The sequence below is a fragment of the Panthera onca genome, chromosome C1 (assembly GCF_046562875.1).
Source record: "Panthera onca isolate mPanOnc1 chromosome C1, mPanOnc1 haplotype 2, whole genome shotgun sequence".
Classification (NCBI taxonomy): Eukaryota; Metazoa; Chordata; class Mammalia; order Carnivora; family Felidae; genus Panthera; species Panthera onca.
In genome coordinates, this window is record NC_138346.1 from 14,572,060 (window position 1) to 14,592,437 (window position 20,378).

The 20,378-nt window shown below is 49.5% G+C and overlaps 1 protein-coding gene across 3 annotated transcripts in view; it reads left to right on the forward strand.

Annotated features, from left to right (window-relative positions):
- The first annotated feature begins 317 nt into the window (after positions 1-317).
- The window catches only part of SERPINE2 (serpin family E member 2), a 61,708-nt gene continuing 41,647 nt past the window's right edge, over positions 318-20,378 (forward strand). Inside the window, exon 1 of one of the 3 annotated variants that reach the window (XM_060623899.3) lies at positions 318-470. Coding sequence is in view for 1 of the 3 variants with exons in the window: in XM_078450843.2 (XP_078306969.1) it covers positions 1,074-1,105 (32 nt within the window). In the remaining 2 variants the exon portion in view is untranslated. Of the gene's footprint in view, positions 471-781; positions 876-927; positions 1,106-20,378 lie in introns of those variants that run through there. The other 2 variants (XM_060623898.3, XM_078450843.2) reach the window with 2 other exon arrangements.

A 20,378-nucleotide genomic window follows, 5' to 3' on the forward strand; every position in this document is an offset into this window, starting at 1 on the left:
CGGGCTCGGCGCGGCCTCCGGCGCGTTCCGGGCGCAGCCCCGCGACGTGGAGCCCTGGGGGGCGGCCTCCGCGCGGCCGCGGCCGGAGTGGGGGCGTCCCGGCGTGCGGGCGCGGGGACGCTGCGGCCCGCTGGCACACAAAGGAGGCGGCGGGAAGGCGGGGCGGGGCGGGCCGGGGGCGGGGGCGGCAGGAAGGGGCGGGTGCGGGGCGGGCGGCGATAAAGCCCCCGCCGCCGCGACCGCCCAGCTCGCGCTGTGGGGCTGCCGGGCCGGCCGGGCTGCGCTGCGAGGGCAGGAGGCGCCGCCGCCTCTCCGCTTCCCGGACCTGCCTCGCCGCCGCCGCCGCCGCCGCGGCTCTCCGTCCTCCGACTCCCCGCCCCGCCGCCACCCGGCTCCGGCTCCGGCTCCGGCTCCGGCTCGGGCCGCGCCGCCCTCGGCCGCCGCCACCTGGGGATCCCGAGCGAGGGGCGGTGAGTACGGGCTGCGGGCGCCCGGGGGCGGGAGGGGCGCGGCCGGCGGGGGTCCCTCCTCCCCTCTCCCCACCCCCCTGCGCCGGCCACGGTGCCGGAGCCCCGCGCGCCGCCCGGCTCCGCGACCTTGCGCCCGGCCCGGGGGGCGTGCGGGGCGAGCGGGGCGAGCGGGGCCCCGGGGCGGCGACGTCGAGGCGGAGGAACTTTCTCAGCCCGCGAGGCTGCGTGCGCGCCCGGCTCCGCGCCCGGCCCGCGGGGAGCCCGAGGACGACCCGGGCCGGGCGAGGAGGGGCCGCGACGGCCGTGGCGTCCAGGTGCGCCCGCAGCCGGGGAGCCCCGGGGCCCGCGTGCTTTCCGCCGGCGCATCCTCGCTGGCGCCGGTGACCCTGAACCTGAGGTACCCAGGTACGAGGCAGGCGTCCCCCCACCCCGTGCTTGGCGTGTGCGCTGCCCGATGGGGAAAAGACAAACCGACGCTTGTGTTTACCGCTGGCCGAGCCGGGTGGGGGCCACCAGCGGTTTGGGGCAGAGCCTTTAAATTGGCCTCTGACAATCAACTCAGCCCCATGGAGCAGATTTTTGCCATTTTCACCATCTGTAGAAATGGGAATCGAGGCAGCGATCAGTGGCTACAGGTAAGGTGAAAGTACTCGGGAATTCTGGGCGGAATTAGGTATTTAATTTGCCTCCCAACTGAGCGGGGATGGAGGGTTTCTATTACATAAGACAGCACTCCACCTTCAGGTGTTATGGGAGACGCTATTGAAGGTTTTAGTGTTTTAATGAACGAAAAATAATCTTCGTGTGTGTCTCTCTTGAGAAATCGCAAACGCTGCCGTGTCTTGCTTTGGCCACTTTGCAGAGACCGCGCTTATATTTAGCACCAACATAAAAAGGTGTTTGAAGGTTTGACGTCCGCTTTCAAGCCGGGAAGCAGTTGACTTTTCTGAACTGTTCAGGAATAATTTACGTGGTAATTTTGTACTTTAGAGATTTTTCTATCCAAAGTTGAACAGAGATAACTGGAAGAAATGTAAGCATTGCTAATTTGTATATCTAAAGCACAGTTCAAACACTGAAGATATTTTCAATGCTGTCTGCATATCTAAATCAGTAATTATTGCTGTTTGCAAGTATTTCGGCAAAAATTTTCTTCAGCTATGCAAATGAAGGTGTTAACCCAAAGAATCTAGGGATCCTTTCAAGTCTCAAATTTTGATTCTGTATTAAAATGACGCTTGAAAATATTGTACTATGGGGGGCAATTACTGAAGGTCATAAAGATGTCCTCCATATTTTATTTTATTCTGAACAAAAGTGAATTTAAGCAGAAAATCTCCGCCTCCTATGAACTTCACATGTTAGTGTTATTTTAAACGGGCAAAAATGACTCAGTCTCCAAAGGACATTAGTTTTTAAGTTCCGCACATGGGTGATTAACTACCAGTCAGAGATTGAGGTGTTAGAGTTGGACATGAGCCACGTCCTACCTACCCCTCCGTGTGGCCATCTTCTGCCACCCAGTCCTTCTCCTTCGGCCTGGGGGCCCTTGGCTGGGCTTTTTCTGTCCCTCGGGTCCCAAAGTCCATGGAGGGCGTGCTCTCTAGTCCCACTTCTGTGACCATCTTAAATGAGGTTACCTCCATGCACTCTAGCGACTGAGTCCCCTGACTACATCCAAGTCTTGCCCTCGCTCAGAGATCCTCATCTTCTGAAATCAGGAACCTCAGTGTCTGAGTGTCTCAGCCACAAGCTCCTGCCTTCCAGGTGGCCAACCGGTGCTCCCACTGCAACTCTTCCTCAACACAAGAGACTTCTTCCCCTCCCTCCTTTCCGTGTGACAGGTGACATCGCGGCCGGCTCTACCAGGAAAGTAGGGGCCACTGAGCTGAAGTCTTTCCATGTCCTACCCCATTTCCCTCCTGCAAACCTTTCCGACTTTACCCCCTCACCCGAGAAACCTTCTTAAGCATCTACTGTGTCCAGGTGCTTTGCTTGGTCCTGATGTGGCAAATATAGCGGGTCCCTGGCATCTGTCTTGGAATGGCCATTCTTGTGGGAGGAAATAGACAAAAAGCAAACGTAATCCTGCTTTGATAAAATAAATAGGACAGAATCATAGGAGCTGGGGCAGGGAACTTAGGGAAAATTAGAGGGAAGGCCTCTCTTTGGCATGCCAAGTGGCACTGCCTAGCATCTCCCTGTGAACTCTTATTGAGCGGTATTTTTAGAATGCCATAGCCCTGCTCCTCCCTGCACCCCCACCTTGTCCCCAGTGACCACTGTGTCTCCCCAGGCTTCTTAAGCAAGTTAACACTTCTCCAGTCGCTGCCTTCTTCTTCTCCGCTCCCTGCAAGCTGGCCAGAGGCCCCCCAGAGTAGGAGAACACCCCGCGATGCCTGAATGGTGATCCTGCAGATTCTCTCTCAGTCTCCGTGCGCCATTGGATGCGGAACTTTCCTACCTTCCTGATACCTTTTTTCCCCCCTCCCTAATTGCCGTGTCCCCTTGGTTTTCCCTCTGCCTCCCTTGCCTCTCCAGTACCTCCTGAGGTTACCCAGGGCTCTGCCCTGACCCCCGTTCTGCTCTACGGAGAGTCATTGGATGAACCACATTCCCCACAACTTCAACTATCTCCGGTACAAAGTGAGTCCCAGATCGGTGTCTCCAGCTAGTTGCCTACAGTCTGGTGGCTTATCTGTGCCCTGTAGGCAAAACAAAACAAAACAAAACAAAACAAAACAAAACAAAACAAAACAAAAAAAGCCACCATGTGTCTAAGACTGATTGATTTAAGTTATCACCATATCACCATTCACCCCTTACCCATTTCATCGTTGGCCAAAATTTGTCACTCTTTTTTTTTTTTTTGGTGGTGGTGCCTTGGGCAGTCACTAGGGTATTAAAGCAGGAACCTCCTGGTAATGCCAGACTCCTCCAGCACCACCACCCCCCCCCCCCACCCCATGCAGTCACCAGGTCCTATTGTTTCTCCACGAGGTGAGAAGTTCCACAGACCTCCGCTCTAGTCACGGTGGCCCCGCCCTGCTTCAGGGTCCAGAACCAGCAAAATGGTAGCCAGTGTGCCATTTCCAGGGGGCAGATGTGTTGTTGGCCTGAACGAAGTGTACAAAAATTGGGTTCGTATCAGAAATGTTAAAATGTCGCCTGGATTTATAGCTTCTCTAAAAAAAATCAGAAGACCCGGAAGGAACATGAGGCCTACAGTCCCACGTGGCAACCCATGGCTGGCATGGAGTTTCCATTGCCCAACTACGCTGGAGGTGGCTTCCTTCCTGGTTTCTTCTGGACCTGTGGTCCTCATTTACAGAAGCTTCCTGGTTCCTGTGGGCTTTGGAGTTAGCACCCAGAGGCTGGGAGACCATCGACAGCCTGTGAATCCCTGGTGCCTAACTATATGGCACCCTGCCACGTCTCTTATACCTAGTTTTGCACCCCTTTCAGCCATCTCCCACATGTGCTGGGATGACTTTCATCCAGTGCCCCAAGTCCGAATCTGCTCGTGTCCCTCCTTTTTTTTTTTTTAGATGTTTATTTTTGAGAGGGAGAGAGATAGAGCGCCAGCAGGGGAGACGCAGAGAGAGAGGGAGACACAGACTCCGAAGCAGGCTCCGGGCTCTGAGCTGTCGGCACAGAGCCCGACACAGGGCTCGAACTCACAAGACCATGAGATCATGACCTCAGCGGAAGTCAGATGCTTAAGGGACTGAGCCACCCAGGCACCCCTGCTTGTGTCCCTCCTGATGAAAACTCTGCCTCCCTCTTGCCTTTGGGGCAAACCCTGACTCTGGAGGAGCGGCTCCATTGTGTCGCAGGTTAGCTGTCTCAAACTGGAAGGTAAACTACTGTCTTTATAAGGTGTCGTACCTCAGTGTCTCAAAAAACGCTCGTGAGCCTCTGTAGGGAGGGTGGTGAATCGTAGTGTTGCCTCACCTGGGTCGAGATGCAGCCTCCACTGTTTATAAACCGTGTCCACAGACCTCACCACCCTCCTCCTTCCTCACAACTGCCTTGGGAGTGGACGGGACAGGGTGGATGGATTCTGCAGTCTCCCTACTCTCCTGGGACCCTTCAGCCCCTGGAAGGTGGCGGCCCCATTTCATACATGGCGTCCAGAGTCCGGCCTTGTGCTCCCGGGCTCGCTCTTTGGACAGTCGTGCCGCAGAGCTCCTCAGCACTCAGCCAGAGAACTGGCCACAGTGCTCTGCCACTCTCGCCAGCAACTCCTCAGATTGCTGGCCCTTCGTGATGACAGGGGAGAGTCTAAGTTTTCTTCGTCTTCTTCCCACCTCCCTGCCCTGCCTTTCCAAAGCCTTATGTTCTTGCAAAACTGACCTCCTGCAGACTCCTCACCCCACGGGGCTGCCCAGGCCCCCTTGCTCCTACTGGACCTCTGCCTAGAATTCTCTCTCCACCTTCTGCGTTCACTGGTTCGCTGTCTGGCTAACTCCCCCCTTTTTAAGACTCAGGGCCATGGTCCCCTGTTCCAGAAAAGTCTGTCCTGAAAATGACTATCCCCAGCCCTTATGGCATGTGTGGAGTGTGCATACACATGTAAACCCTGCCCCGTGGAGGCCTCTCTGATGGCAGTAACTGTGTCATACCTACAGATTTTACCCACTAGACTCTAAGTGCAATGAAGGCCTCCTGTATTTTAGCTTCATTTGCACCAGCCAGTGGTGCATGACCCAGAGGCACTTAACGGATATCTGAACTGAACCATACTTCTATTTTTCTTTTTTTTTTTTTAATTTTTTTTAACGTTTATTTATTTTTGAGACAGAGACAGAGCATGAACGGGGGAGGGTCAGAGAGAGGGAGACACAGAATCTGAAACAGGCTCCAGGCTCTGAGCTGTCAGCACAGAGCCCGACGCGGGGCTTGAACTCACGGACCGCGAGATCATGACCTGAGCCGAAGTCGGCGGCTTAACCGACTGAGCCACCCAGGCGCCCCAATTTTTCTTAAGTTTACTATACGCTTTATGAACTAGTGCTCATGTTTTGGGCTTGAAGGGGACCTCTCCCCTACCCCCCCACCCCCAGACCTCCACTCTTGTCCTGGTACTTCTGCATTAAATATATTTCTTCACGTTAAAAAAAAAGGTGGGGGAGGGGCGCCCAGGTGGCTCAGTCAGTTAGGTGTCCGACTCGGGCTCAGGTCATGATCTCGTGGTTTGTGGGTTTAAGCCCCGCGTCGGGTTCTGTGCTGAGAGCTCAGAGCCTGGCGCCTGCTTCGGATTCTGGGTCTCCTTCTCTCTCCGGCCTCCCCCCACCTGTGCTCTGTCTCTCAAAAATACATAAATGTAAAAAAGCAAAAATTAAAAGCAAGAAAATCTTTGATTCCTCGTGACTTTTGAGATAGAACATTACTTAGAAGAAAAGCGAAAATCTAACCCAGAAGTACTTCCGTCTCTACGTTCGCTTCAGCTATCCTCATCTGAACCTCTTTTGGCTTGGTTCAGCCTTCCTTGAGGTCCACTGGCTGGGCTGTACTCCCTGTTTTGTGGTTTGTACAAGGTAGGAGAGAATGCATTCTGGTTTATTTCCGTTAACTTTTTGGTGGCGGTAATGCTTGCCCTCTTGCTGACGTTCCCCCCCCACCCCCTTGGTAGTTTTTTTGGCTAATGTCTTCAGTCAAGTTTGATGAGAAGAGTTGGGAGAGAGTCTGGGCTGTGCTGCCAGGGGTTTGTATAGTTAGTTATCCAGGACTGAATTTTTTTGTCTATACAATGGGTGTGATGAAATTATGATCTCAAAGATGTCATTGAAAAAAATGTAACTTCTTGACTCATTTTTCTTTTTGACCCAGCTTTCTCCTAAATATATCAGATCTAGGTGAATTTTTTTAAATGCATTGTTTTGTGTTCATCTACATGAAATTCTTATCCCTCTCTCCTAAGTCTCTGAAATCATTCAACTTGGCTCCTTTGTACTCAGAAATGGCACTGGGGGCCAGCGTGAAGATCGAGTTGGTCTTCCCACTTAAAGGCATTTATAAAAATGTTAAATACATTGGGTCCCCTATACTTGATCTTTCTTGTAAACCATTTCTCCACCCATGAATATGCCTGTCTTCTCTTCCCAGAAACATCTTTCCTCATGAGTAGATTGCATGTCTGATCTGCAAATCAGCATTGGGTTAAAAAAAATAATAATAAAACACCTTTAGGTGTGGAGTGGATTCAAATGCAATAAACTACATCTTTAGGTGATTTCTTATGTATAAGTTCACAATTTAAGAACACTGAAAGAGCAGTATTTTGTTTCTCTTTTGAGAAATGCTGCCTTCCACTCAACGGGGCAAGTCTATTTACATAGTCAATGATTCTTCCCTTGTTCTGCTCTTGGGTTTCTAGGTCTGGATGTAAGCCCAGGGCAGAGAGGTTGGTGTTCCTTCTGGGACTCTTTATTGTGCATGGGGATGTACACCCAGCCGAAGCAATCCTCTGTTTGCAGCTTCCGTTCTGCATTTTGACAAACGTGTCCCTGTCTCATCCTTGAATTCCTTCAAAGGTTGGGGTGGACGCCCTAGTTCAAGATCAGCGCAGGAACACCTCATGCTCTTGCTTCAATTTGACCTCAGACTTTGCCCTTTGCTTCAGAAGGGATAATTTGAGAATTGCAATCCACTGTGCCTTTCTATTTTTATTAGTTAATTCGTGGGAGAAAGATAATGTGGAGGAGGTTTTGCTGTAACAGGGGAAAACCAAAATCCCATGAAAAGGCAGAAAGGATTTCTTGTAGTGACTGCAAATCTTGGTAAATGTACTTTGTTTTGTTTTTGTAATGCCCTCCCCCCATCGCTGCAGCCAGAACTCTGGTAACCTGGGGAATTTCTCTTAAGAGCATACCAAAAATAGCACCAGCACTTTCTCCCCACACTTTCCCTTTCTACTTAGTGCCAGCTAATATAGCTACAGAAAAAATAACCACTTGTTTTCGCCCAAGTTTTTAGGGACCAAATCTTGAAAGTGGGTGTGGTATGTGAGAGAATTTAACACCAAATACGAAGCCCACTCGAAAACAACCAAGGTGACCGCAAATGAAAATAGATTTCTCTTTCTTTGTTTTGAGAAAATGCTATATAAATAATGGCAGTGTTTGCTTCCACTATATTTATTCTTCATTCTTGAAATAAGGACTCCACTTAGGACGGAAACTATTTTGAGGATTTGATCACTGTTGGGATTATATGAGCTATTAACTACGGCATTGTCTTTCGGTTACAAATGCAGAAATCCTTATCAGAATAAGTGATGCAGGGGTGCCTCGGTGGCTCAGTAGGTTAGGCGTCTGACCCTTGACTTTGGCTCAGATCATGGTCTCGGGGTCCATGAGTTGGAGCCCCGAGTCGGGCTCTGTGCTGACAGCTCGGAGCGTGGAGCCTGCTTCGGATTCTGTCTGTCTGCCTTTGTCTCTCTCTCTGTCTCTCTCTCTCTCTCTCTCCCATTCCCCCAGCTTGTGCTCTCTCTCTCTCTCTCAAAAATAAATAAACATTAAAAAAAATAAATAGATGATGCAAAGACATGGCATGCAAGGGGGGAACCTATTGGCTTACATTGCTGATCCTGAATTGGCAGGGGTGTCTCTGGCCCTGGACTGAAACCAGAGACTCGGAGCTTTAGAGCTCTCTTCTCTCCCTCCGTGTCTCTTTGCAAGCGGTCTTCATCCTCTCCAAAAGCAAAAGCGCAGGTAGCTTCAGGCTTACCTCCCAACAGCCTCAATGACCAAGAGGAAAGAGGGGCTTCCTGCCAGGCCAGTTGGAAAAATCCTAGGGAGGTACTCTGATTGGCTCAGTTTGGGTCATGTGCCTTTCTCTGGACCAATGGCTGTGGTGAGGGGAATGGGATACTCTGATTGGCCAGAGTCTGAGTGACATGTTCCGACCTGTGGTCAGGAGGAGAAAGAGCCTTGGATGGGGTGTGCTGGACAGGCAGGTTACCCCCACTGCCATTAGTATTTGTTTTCAGTCGGCAGAGGCCATCTGGGGCCTCCTGGGGCCTCATCCCTGCCTGGAGGACAGATACTAGTGTTCTTTCCACCGGCTCGGTTGGGAAAGGCATGTGCCGCGGCGGCGGAAGTATCCATGGCCCGGCGTGCAGCCTGTGTGCGTGTGTGTGTGTGTGTGTGTGTGTGTGTGTCACTGCCAGAGTCTGAACCCAGGTGTGTAAACATGTGAGCCGTTTGAGCTGATACCACGAATTTTCAGAGATTTAGAACTCGTCAATAGTTATAACTTCTCAAAAAGAAGTTCTCGTGAAACACCGTGCCTCCTTGCAGAAGGACCCATGTTCCCGCTTGGCTGCATGGGATCCTTAAGTAACACAACCAAAACTCACCAGATGGGAAGAGGCTAGCATTTGTGTGTTCACAAATTTCACATTTTTCTGGCTGTTGCTCCCCACCCAGTTTATTCCTTAGACACTTGTTTCTTCCCTGGGACTCCAATTCTAAAATTAGTACTGACCTTTGGCTCAGAAAGGTAGAGGGCATTACCCAGAGTCTGAGGGAATAACTTAGGCTGAACTGGATAAAAGTCCACATCACCAAAGAACAAGTATGACATGACTTTTAAGAGATACCTAATTGAACTCCACAAATGTGTACAGATTGAACTTAGGACACTGGTTGAGATTTAACTTCTGTTTCATGGGTTGTTTGGTTTTGTTTTTTTCACGTATGCCTTTTGTTCAAAATCTGTCCTATCCACGGGGCGCCTGGGTGGCTCAGTCGGTTAAGCGGCCGACTTCGGCTCAGGTCACAATCTCATAGTCGTGAGTTCGGGCCCCACGTCGGGCTCTGTGCTGACAGCTCGGAGCCTGGAGCCTGTTTCGGATTCTGTGTCTCCTTCTCTCTGACCCTCCCCCATTCATGCTCTGTCTCTGTCTCAAAAATAAATAAACGTTAAAAAAAAAAAAAAATCTGTCCCATCCAAATGGCATACATTCCCCTTCCGCTCCTCCTCTCCTTGTGCAGTGTAGTGATTAAGAGTATCAAGGGCTTGGAAGGGCTTGGAGGCCCACAGACTGGTCTGAATCTCAATTCGGTCAGTCACTAGCTAGAGGCCAGGAGGCCACAGATGACTCACTAAACTTCTCCGAGCCTCAGTTTCTTCACTTGTGAGTTGGGCATGAAGGTACCCCCGTCTGAAGCCTGTGGGACGAAGTGGGCCGTATACTTCAGGTGCTGAGCACAGGGACGAGAACGGAGCTGACTTCCAGAGCATAAATGACGTGGCGGTGGGGTCCCCTCCGTCGCAGGAGTCCAGGTGAGCTCCTCACTCCTGTGGGACACACGTTCTCGTGGTGTCTTTGATCGAGCGAATGACTCACTCACCCTGTTGAGTTCGTGTGCTTGGTTTCCAGACCTGTAACGCTCTGGGCGGGCAGTACTCCTAGCCATCGGCTGGTCATCTGTGCATTCTGCAGGCTTCCACCTCTTCCGGTACTGGCCATGCAGCAAAGGATGGCCGGTGCGTGAAATAAACTACCCACCCCCCCGTGTGAGGATGTATAAATGCTGTGTTACCAGTTCTTTCTGGGGGCACACCACAGGCTAGCGCTGTCAGGTTGGGGGCTTTTTTTTTTTATGTTAGTTATGAAGAGTCAATAAATGTCTCTACAGCATGGAAACATTATTTGGTTTAATATTGTGGCCTTCGTGAGTGTAGCATCCAGAGCCTTCTTTTTGTTCTTGTCTTTTAGGCTGTGAGAAAGTCCGGTGGGCAGTGCCACCCGTTGATATGCAGATACCTAGAAATAATCATTTGAAACACACGCCGAATGTATTTAAAACACACGGTCACGTAATTATGCTTTGATTCCCTCGCTATGCAGAAGGGTTCGATGCCCGTTGGACCTAACCTCGGCAAACATTCCTGGATAGGAAATGTATTTTCTGCTGCCACTGAGAGGAGACTTTCGGGTTTTACAGGCAAAGAGCCGTTTGGGATTTTAGACAGCACTCAGCGCCTGCCCACACCTGAACTGTTGCTCGGACCGTGGGATAGGGGATGCCAGGGAGGTGGATTCTGTGTGATGACTTAATTATAAACCTTCCTTTCCCTGAAGGTGTGGATCTCGTCTTTGAAATTAATTTACTCATAGACCCCTATCGTCTTAGGCCAAACCTGTGTTCATTTCTTAATGACACTTAATTAAAATATCAATTTGGAGGATTGGCCAGAGAATGCCAAAGTATTCATAGTAAACCTGTCCTTGTGCAGAACAGTGGTATATCATGAATATCAAAGCGCTCATCATACTAACCGTGAATGAATTTAGCAAGTGCTGGAAATACAGTGGTTCCCGTGCGTGTATGTTACTCATTAGCCTAACATTTCTTTCGAGTAGGATAAATATATATATATATTTACATGTGCAATGGCAAAATCATGCTTTTTATCTCACTCTGTACCTTGTGTTGTAGTTCTGTGTGTCTTATCTGCCCCGTTAGGAACGCTCAAGGGTTTTTTGGTCTGTCTTATTCTCCTGGGTTCTTTCCACAGTACCTGCTGCAGAGGAGCTCAAAAGGGAAGAAGGAAACGAAAGAGCTTGTATCATCAGTGGGTCAGATACATCGGGCACATTTTATACATGACCTTTTGAATGTCAACCACCCTTGTAAGGTAGAAATTAGTCCTGGCCGGCAGGTGAGAAAAGGGAGATTCGGGTGTGTGCGGCACTCTGCTGAGAATCTCGCCCCTGGGATGTTCACTCCAGGTCTGCGTGTCTCCCAGTAGAGATCTTGGATTCTGAAACATTGTTTCAGTGACTGACTGAGACTAAACAGTGGTGGCTGAGCGACAGTGCAGGGCGGCCCCACAGAGGAGAGGGCAGAGCGCTGCTGGTCGGGGTGAACTTGGGAGTCAGATGAACCTGGGTTTAAACCCCAGCTCTACAGTTAGTATTTTTTTTTTAAGTGTATTTATTTTGGGGGGGGGGGTGAGAGCAAGGGAAGGGCTTTTGAGAGAGAGAGGGAGGGAGGGAGAGAGGGAGAGAGAGAGAGAGAGAGAGAGAGAGAGAGAGGAAGAGAATGAGAATCCCATGCAGACTCCATGCTGTCAGTGCAGAGCCCGCTGTCGGGCTCAGATCTGTGAGCTGTGAGATCTTACTTAACCTGAGCCGAAATCCAGAGTTGGATGCTTAACCGATTCAGCCCCCCAGGTGCCTGTACAGTTAGTAGTTTTCTGTCCACAAAATACTTTTCCTCTCTGGGCTTCATTTCCAAAGGTAGGAAATGTTGCTGGTGAGGATAGTCCCTTCTTTGTATAGAAAGATAGTATTGTCCCTGTTTCACAGACAGGGGCATAGGAAATAGTGACTTAAATCACTTGGCAAGGTCAGGGCTGAGACAGGTTGAGAACTCGTGTCTCTGCTCCTATCATTTGTCACCTCTCCGGTCACCAAGTCCGGGTACAACAGCCAGAACTGCCATCACCTGTCACCCATCCTTGATTAGCGCCCAGAACACCGCACTGACTTGGAGACAGTCACCGTGCATTCCTTAGAGTCACTTGACTGATTCCTGTCTCCTTTCCTCTATGGTGTTCACTCCCATCCTCCCAAAAAGGATTATTTCCAGAGAGTCAAGAGATCCGCAAGACTTACTCTTGATGGATCTGCCCCACACAGGACTTCAAAGTGGCCGTCCTATCACGTTTGGGTGCGTTTGGTTTAAGAACTCGTTTTTTCAGCCAGGTCCTCTGAGGCACACAGAAGTATCCGCAAGACAAGTTGACCTTTGAGGATCTTACATGTTTCAGTAGAAAGGGCATATCTGTGATACTTTAACAGCTCAAGAGCCATGGTAGACTGTAGTGGGGGGAACCAATAAGGGGGTGCATTTTCTGTAGAGGATTTCAATGCAGTAGCAAAAATACCTCAAAATCGCTTAGCTTTTTATTATCATCAAGTACCATAGTGATAAACTCATCTTCCGCTGGAGTAGACCCATCATCCTGATGGACCCTCAGTACTGCACTGGGTCAGTAATTCACTGCCAGAATGAGTGCTCTGAATGAGATGTCCGGGAGGTCAGACTGGAGGGGATGGTGTGGACTGAATCACGGGGAAGGCTGCACAGATGCCCTCTCCCCTCCCTCCTCGTGGGGAAGGACTCTAGGAGAGCAGTGTGTGACCCCCGACGACCAGAGCGGTCACGGTGGCAGCATAAGTTGTGGGCTGTGGAAGCTCTTTACATGCATTGCCCTCCTGCATTCTCTTGGCAGCCTTGAAAGGCTGGTGGCCCAAGATTGTTCTGTAGATGAGGACCCCGGAGACTCCATGAGGTTTGAGAATGAGGGCGAGTGATGGACAGTCTTGGAGTGTCAATTTCCTCTCACATGAAATGACTCCCAGCTTTCAAGGAGTCTGGGAGGCTCAGCAGCGCTAATGCTAATGCCCTTTACGCAAAGAAGTTTCTTAAATATCAGTCGCTCCTAATGGCTGTGTGGGGGAGAGGTATGTCCATGCACGATGTGAAATGTTGTCAAGTAGCTGATAAACACAAATGTCTTAGCTAGCGCTCGTGGGTAATGCAGCCCTTGCTTTTTTCTTTCACCCTACCTTCTACAAAAGCCTTTGTGCTTTAAATTTTGTGGAATTGCTACTTACTGATTTGTAGCAATAATAAGAGTTGGCCATTTCGTCTCTTTCCGTGCTCTCCATGGCTAAATCCAAGCAGGTAATTCCTTCATGGAGGAGAGAATAGTTGTCTTTAGAAAAAAAAAAGAAAAAGTTGTAGTGGATGACTTTGGAAAGGTGTGGAACTTTACAAGTTTTCTTCAAATTTTTTTTTTTATTTTTTTGGTTTTTGGGTTTTTTTATAGAGCACAAGTGAGTGAGCGTGTGCAGGGGAGTGGCAGAGGGAGAGGGAGAATCTTAGGCAGGCTCCACAGGCTTAATCCCATGACTATGCGATCATTACCTGAGCCAAAATCAAGAGTCAGACACTTAAGTGACTAGGCCATCCAGGCACCCCACAACTTTTCTTTTCATTGAATACTCATGGCTACAAGATGCTGGAGAACACAGAACTGCATTCAGGCCTGGTCTCTTCTGGGTTGGGCATGCAAGGCAAAAATGGTGTCTAAGTGATGCCTTAATAAGTCATTAAAAGACACTGAAATGTATAATTTTTCTTTGTGAATAAATGTTTTCTAATTTGAAAACTGCGTGCATGAATATGAAGTGAAAAATTTCCCCAGAATTGTTCTTTGGGGAAATCGGGCGTTGCTACATATTAGGGTCCTTTCAAAATCTTCCACTTACAAAGGTCATGATAAGTTCATTATTCAGAGTCCACCAAAAGCCTTAGATGGATGAGACTCATGAATGAGTCTTGGGAACAAAGGGAGAAGGACAAATAAGCCTGCCATCCCCTCAGTCTGTATTTATTATGGACATTCATAGAGGTTGCATGATACAAAAGGGTTAGAAAAAGGCACAGAATTAGAATACAGGTTTAGTAATTATTTCTGAGGTCATGACTTCACAACTGCCAAATTTTGAATGCTGTGTTCATTAAGGTAGTGCTAATTGCCGTAATAAATAAACCCAAATGTGTACCGTGGTACAGACTTCCACTTGTATCAATCCCAAGATGGGCATGTCTGTTCTAATCCTGGAGATTCAGGGAGCCAGCCTCTTTCCATCTTTTGGCTCCATATGATTTAGCAGGCGGTTTCCAAAAAGTCATGGTACTTGTCAGCATCGCGCTGGTGGAAGCAGAAAGATCACGGAGGATTGCATATGGCGGCTTTTGATGGGCCAGGTCTGAGAGTGCCATACAGCCGTCCTGCTTCCATTTCGTTGACCGTGTTTCAGTCTCATGGACACTCCTGCCTACAGCAGAGGCTAGGAAACGTAGCCCCAGCTCTGTGTTGGGGAAGGAAAAGAAATGGGTTTGCTGAGCGAGGGCCGCTCTCCGTCAAGTGAATTCATGGAGACTGTTGAGGGTTTCATGAAAAAGTCACACACTCAGTAACATGCCGTGGCAATCGTGTATATCTTTTCACCTATGAAGGCAACAGTCCCAATGGCCTGTGCAGGGCTTCTCACGGCTTCAGATAGATTTTTCAGTGACAGCGTGGCACACAGATTTGAAAAGTGCTGTATCGTAGGCAACTTGGACTTGGAAAAGGAGATGACGTGATCGGGAAAGTTGTGAGACAGCTCGGAGTGATGACAGGCTTGGAGAAGATGTCTGGGAAGGCTCGGAGTGAAACTGCTTCGTGGAAGGGGAGAAGGGAAAGAAAAGTACTATTTCTAAATCCCAATATACGTGATATCCCATAGTGGTCATAAAGTTTGCTTAGTCGGGTTGACCAAACCTTGGGTGGGCAGGAAGGGGAGGTGTTGGGGACCTTCTCGTTGGGAAAAGAGGAGGTCTGTCCTATTTGGGAGATAACCATCTACTCAAGCACATGTGGTGCCTGGAACTTAGTCAAAGAAATGAAGCCCTTTATCCTGCAAGAAGGGGTGTCCTTCCAGTGTTGGAGAGCGTCGTCAGCAATGCTGGGAACGCCACGCGGGAGCAGAAGGGAATGGGATCCGTGCCAGTGCTGAGCTCTGCCTGCAGAAACGAAAGGACCCCAGGGACTAGACAAGGAAGAGGCAGGTGACAGCTCTGTCCTCTGTGGCAGAAGCCTCCGGCCGCGTCTGACTTGTGGGCATATCCACGCGGTTTCTCACTGGGTGCTGTGGGCAGATCAGTCAGTCTCTCTTCATCTCTGTTCCCTCAGCTGTACCCGGGAGGGCTCGTGTGAGATTCGGTGAGATGACACATTCACAGGGCTGTGGACGCAGTAGGAGGTCTCTAAATGCCCTTCTCTCCACCCGTGTCCCGCACAGCCAGCCACTCGCCAGCCTCCGTTGTTCGTGGACATGGTCTCTGTGACTGGCTCTGAGAAACTGGGAGACGGTTCTCCCCCTATAAACTGTGCCTTCGTGACAGAAAGATGCTCAGCCCCTCCATCCCTAGAGTTTCCTCCCTGCGACATCTTACAGCAGGGGTTAGACAGAGGTAAGAAGGAGAGCTTTCATTAAGTCATTGACTTTTAATTCCAGAAAGCCTTGTTCTTGGGCCTTAGCTTTGGATGGGGGAAAGTTAAAAGCCTGGTCTTAGGAGGGAAGGGTGCGTGGAGCCTGAGAATTGTCCCGTCATCACCCAGGATGATGTCTTACATGACCCTCAGAGCAACCTTTGGAGGTATGGGATGGAAGACAGGGGTTGTCATTGAGTCACAGAGCGCATACACAATTTATCCAACGTAGGCAGGCCCGGGACTAGACTACAGGCCTGTCCCCCAGTTGTACTAACGCCAACACAGGTTCCTTCCGTGAAATAGCTGAACGCACGTCCCGCCACATCCCTTCAGAAGGCATTCGGAGGGAGCTCGGCAAGAGGAATTGAGTTGGGCTAAAGGAAGAACGTATTTGGGCGGCTAAAGCCAAGCTTGAAATCCTACTTCCCATCCCTTAAGACGGTTTCCGAGCTTTGCAGGACTTTGCTGGTTCGGTGGTTGCTTGCCAGAAATAAACACGTAAATGTAGAGGAGGCTTCTTTGAAAATATTGCTTGGAGATTTTATTTGTTTACCTCTCTCGTACTGAAAGAGGTGAGCAAAACTTCAGCGATCATAGCAAAAGGAGCCTTTCTCCAACTTAGTTATCTTCTCTTCCGTATCCCTTGTTCCCTCTTCCACTTCAGAAGTATTTCTAGATTCTGTGCCTGTAGATAACATGTGTATTTATTTCTGAAGATATCAGTCTCCTCTAATTTCCACCCCCCCCCCAGAAGTTAAAAGGTGGGGACCAGGCAACCATTCCCTCATACCCTTTCTCAACCTCCTCTGTGTAACTATTTCGCTTGTAATCTATGCTGAAAACGCCCTGCTTGAGGGACTCCGATGGGGTTCTTTGGATCTCTTAAGCCGAGCCTGGGTAAAGAGGGAGCTTACTCACCAGAACTAGATGGGAAACTGAAGAAGAAGGTATGTAAGTGTGCCCAGGTATCCCAGGATCACTTCTGGGGGTACTGAAACTTACCTCAAAGCAGCCCTACCATCCTCTAATGAAAAAGGGAAGATAACGGCTCTGTATCCACCACTGAATCCATTTTTAATACGGTCTTTCATATATCTGGAGGGAGGGCAGGAAAGTTGCTGCCTGCCTCTTTGCCCTGAGCCTTTCATTCCTGAACTCTGTCCGTGAACCCACCTGGGCCTGGAGGCGTGTCGGGAGGCTGAGGGAGCCACGTGGCTGTCCCCTTCCCCTTCTCAGGCTCCGCAATACAAGTTCAGCCCTTTCCTGCCTTCCCTCTTGTTTCCCTGGGAAGAAAGGATTGTAAATAAGTACCCAGCGGTGCCCAAGGGAGAAGCAAAAACCTAGGATGGGTCACCACATGTTGCCGTATTCTATTTCCATGATGTCAGAGAAGCTGACTTTTCAGTTGTCCCCTAGCCCTCCCCCACCCCCTACCTCCGATGGCATCACTTAGGGGGACACCAGCATTCAGCACAGAGGAAAAGCTCGGATTCCATCAGGAGCCCCGGGAATGTTGCAGATCAGAGAGGCTAACGGTCACCACACTCCCAAGAGATGGAAGAATGAGAAGCTGGCCCTTTAGCCACCTAGCCCGCTGCCCACAGCAACAGCACCTCCGCGGGAAGCCCGCTGGCTATGGGAAGGTTGGTCGATCGGTCTCTTATGAAAGCACACGGGACGGTGCCTGGCCCGAGTCCTAGAACTCAGCCTGGGTCTGTTCCAAATGGCCTGTGGGGAAGTTCCTGGACCATCAGCACAGGAGGCTAAAAATTGTCAACACAGTTCCACACAGTAGATGCCTTTATCCTCCGGTGGCGGGGACGTCTACGTCCTCATTACAGGTAATATGAGACATTAGCCCCTGGTGACAGGTTATCAAAATAGATCATTTTGGAGTCCTTTCATTACTTCTCAATTCTGTTTCCTAATTTGTGGAACGAACGCGAGGGGTTAAAGGTTCGCATATCCAAGGAGTAACACTACTTTGCGAGTGGTACCTTCATTCCTTCAGTAACTGTATGTCGAGCGTCCATTGTTACTTTAAATTCCGATGCTTTTAGTTCCTCGTCAGTTTGGTTATCACTCGCCTGTTGCCACATTGCCGGTCACCCTTGTCATTGTGTGTTACTTAGGGTGCAGGACCGAGGGAACTGTGGTGTGTTGGGTAGGAAGTAGCGTGAGTATTTCGTGCAACTTCTAAAACTCTATTCGAAGTGGAAGATGATCGGGAGTTCTGCAGCCCTCTTCCTCCAGACCCCGAGAGGCTGGGCACTCCTTCTTTGGCACCTGTTACTTTGACAACCCCTTTCTTTATTGCCACATACCCTGCCAACCACCATTTGATCAACCCTCAAGAATATCGAGGCCTCCTTTCTAACTCCAGAGCAGTCCTGTAGGCATTGAAGAGATCACAGCTTGGGTTCCCAAGCGAAGGATGTTACACACAGTCCTTTCTTCCTGGTGGGCATCTCGCTGCCATTTTGGGAATTTTGTCTGGGCTGTGAGGTTTGAACCAGTCAAGTCTGAGTGCTTTCTCAGGAAACGCAGCTCTATTAAAGTCATTGTTTTAAAAGTCACTCGGAGCATTAAAATCCTCAGTCGTCAATTTGTAGCGTGAAAATTTAGAAGTGGTTGGGGCTTCAGGCGAGCAATATTGACTTAAACGTGCAGGGCGCTTTAAGACAGCACTTGATTGTACATTTTAAAATAGGGAATGCAAATTGGAATTCCTCCTGGGTGCTTTAAATCATGCATTATATGTACAGTATTTTCAATTAGCTGCAGAAAAAATATGTTCTGTGTGGCTCTATTTTTACAGCTGGGAATTGCTCTGAGAACACAATTGACTGTTTCATACATGTGAGATTTATTTAAATGACTCATGGGGCATCTGCAGTTTAACCAATAATTGAAAATATTGTTGCAGTGTGGCAGGTAAAACGAGGATGTCAGTAGCATCACATTAGTCAGAGGGGTTGGCGGTGGACAGGGAGCTGGTTCTGGGTTGAGATTCAGTCCTTCACGTTCCATTCCTGGGCTTTGCCACACCGCGAAAAGACTGCCTGCGGGTTCTGTCGGCTGTGGTCTCGGGGAAAGACCCCAAGCATGAAGGTGGTCTCTTATTTCTCTGGTTTCCCTCTCCTGTTTTCATGTGCCAGATACAGACAGAAGTTCTTACCAGATACAGGGAACCCCATCCTTCCCCCAACTCTCACTCCCTATTCCTCCCCACCATTCGCCACCAGCCACTTCCCATCAGACAGTACTGATGTGACCTCAGACGTCACCTACAGTACCGATGCAGAAAGCTGAGTTGACTCTCGGGACAGACCCACCAGCCCCTCCCTGGTGGTTCGTGAATGTTCCTGGAATGCATGTTTCCACTGAAATGATGTCAGTGGTGGTTGGGTAATTATTAAAATGCATTATTATTGCTCAATGTGATACAAAATATCGGTTGGGTATTTTGTGGGCAGCACTAAAGTTAACCACCTCTTTTTAATTTGTCTCTGGACCAGTGGTTCTCTACCAGGATGATCCTCCCTTTCACCCCCGAGCATTTGTCAGTGTCTCCAGACATTTGGTTGTTGCAACTCAGGGGGAGGGGGTGTTACCAGCATCCAGTGGGTAGAGGCCAGGGACGCTGGTCCACATCCTACAGTACACTGGACAGTCTCTCCCACCATGAATTTTTGTGCTTAAAATGCCAATAGGGCCAAAGTGGCGAAACCTTGTCTAGAATTTCGTTTCAGAAAAATGACTGCCCCAAATACATTAGCACCTGAAGGGAGTTAAGCTGATAGCTGAAAGCCCGGCTTTTCTTTTCATCAACACTTGATGACACGTTGAGTACCTCCGTGTCCCGTGTGCCATGTTGGATGCTGGAGGAGAGCGGTGAACGCGACAGACGGGCCGCCGCTCGCTCTCAGGCACAAGGAAGGGGGACGATGGCAAGTGTTCCATTCAGGGGGGAGCGTGAGCACAGAGGCTGGAAAGAGCCAGGCTGCTCCTGTGAACTGCATAAGGCAGGCCAACTCATTCCAAGAAATTGGAAGAAATTCCAAGGCCGCACAAGGCAGGCCAACTCATAGGCCGTGGGAGGGACTCTGTATTTCATCGTAAGAACGAGGGATGCCGTTAGAGGGTTTAACACTGGTCTGGGTGCCAAGGTTCCTGGTCAGCCCTTCTGGTCCGCAAGGTCACTGGGGTAGTACAGACAGTGAGGTGGGTATAAGAGCCCAGTGTTCTCTTCCAGGGACTAATGTCCTCTTTCCGGAACGTTGGTGGCTTGACTCTGGGAGCAAAGGAGGTAGAGAGAGTAGACCATTCAGGAATGGTGTCAGAGGTAGAGTGATAGTTTGTTGATGGTGCAAATGGGGGAAAGAAAGATAATGGGTGGCTCTCAGACTTTTTGGCTCAGATTCTTGGGGGTGGGTGGGGTACTTGTACCAACTGGGTCATAGAACCTGGAGGGACAGCAAGTTTAGGGATGAGTATGTACTTGTTCCTCCCATCTCAGAATTTCTCTGAAAACGGATAAGGGGACTTCAATGTATCTTTCTACTTAACTTTTTTTTTTTTTAAAGGAAACCATTTGAGTCGGCTCTGCTTGCTAAAAATGTAAGGTATTTTTCCTGTATTACCTCTGCTCTCTGCTTACCATCATAATAGGCTTTCCACTGTAGCTCAGAATTATTTCTAAATGGCTTCTTTGGGAAATCATCAAGCATTTTCTGTATTAGATTTTTTTTTTTTTTCCTATCTAAGCAAGTAAAACAGATGAGAGTTGGCTTACAGTCAGACTTGGACCATCGAGGCTCTCGACCACTGAGGCAGGTT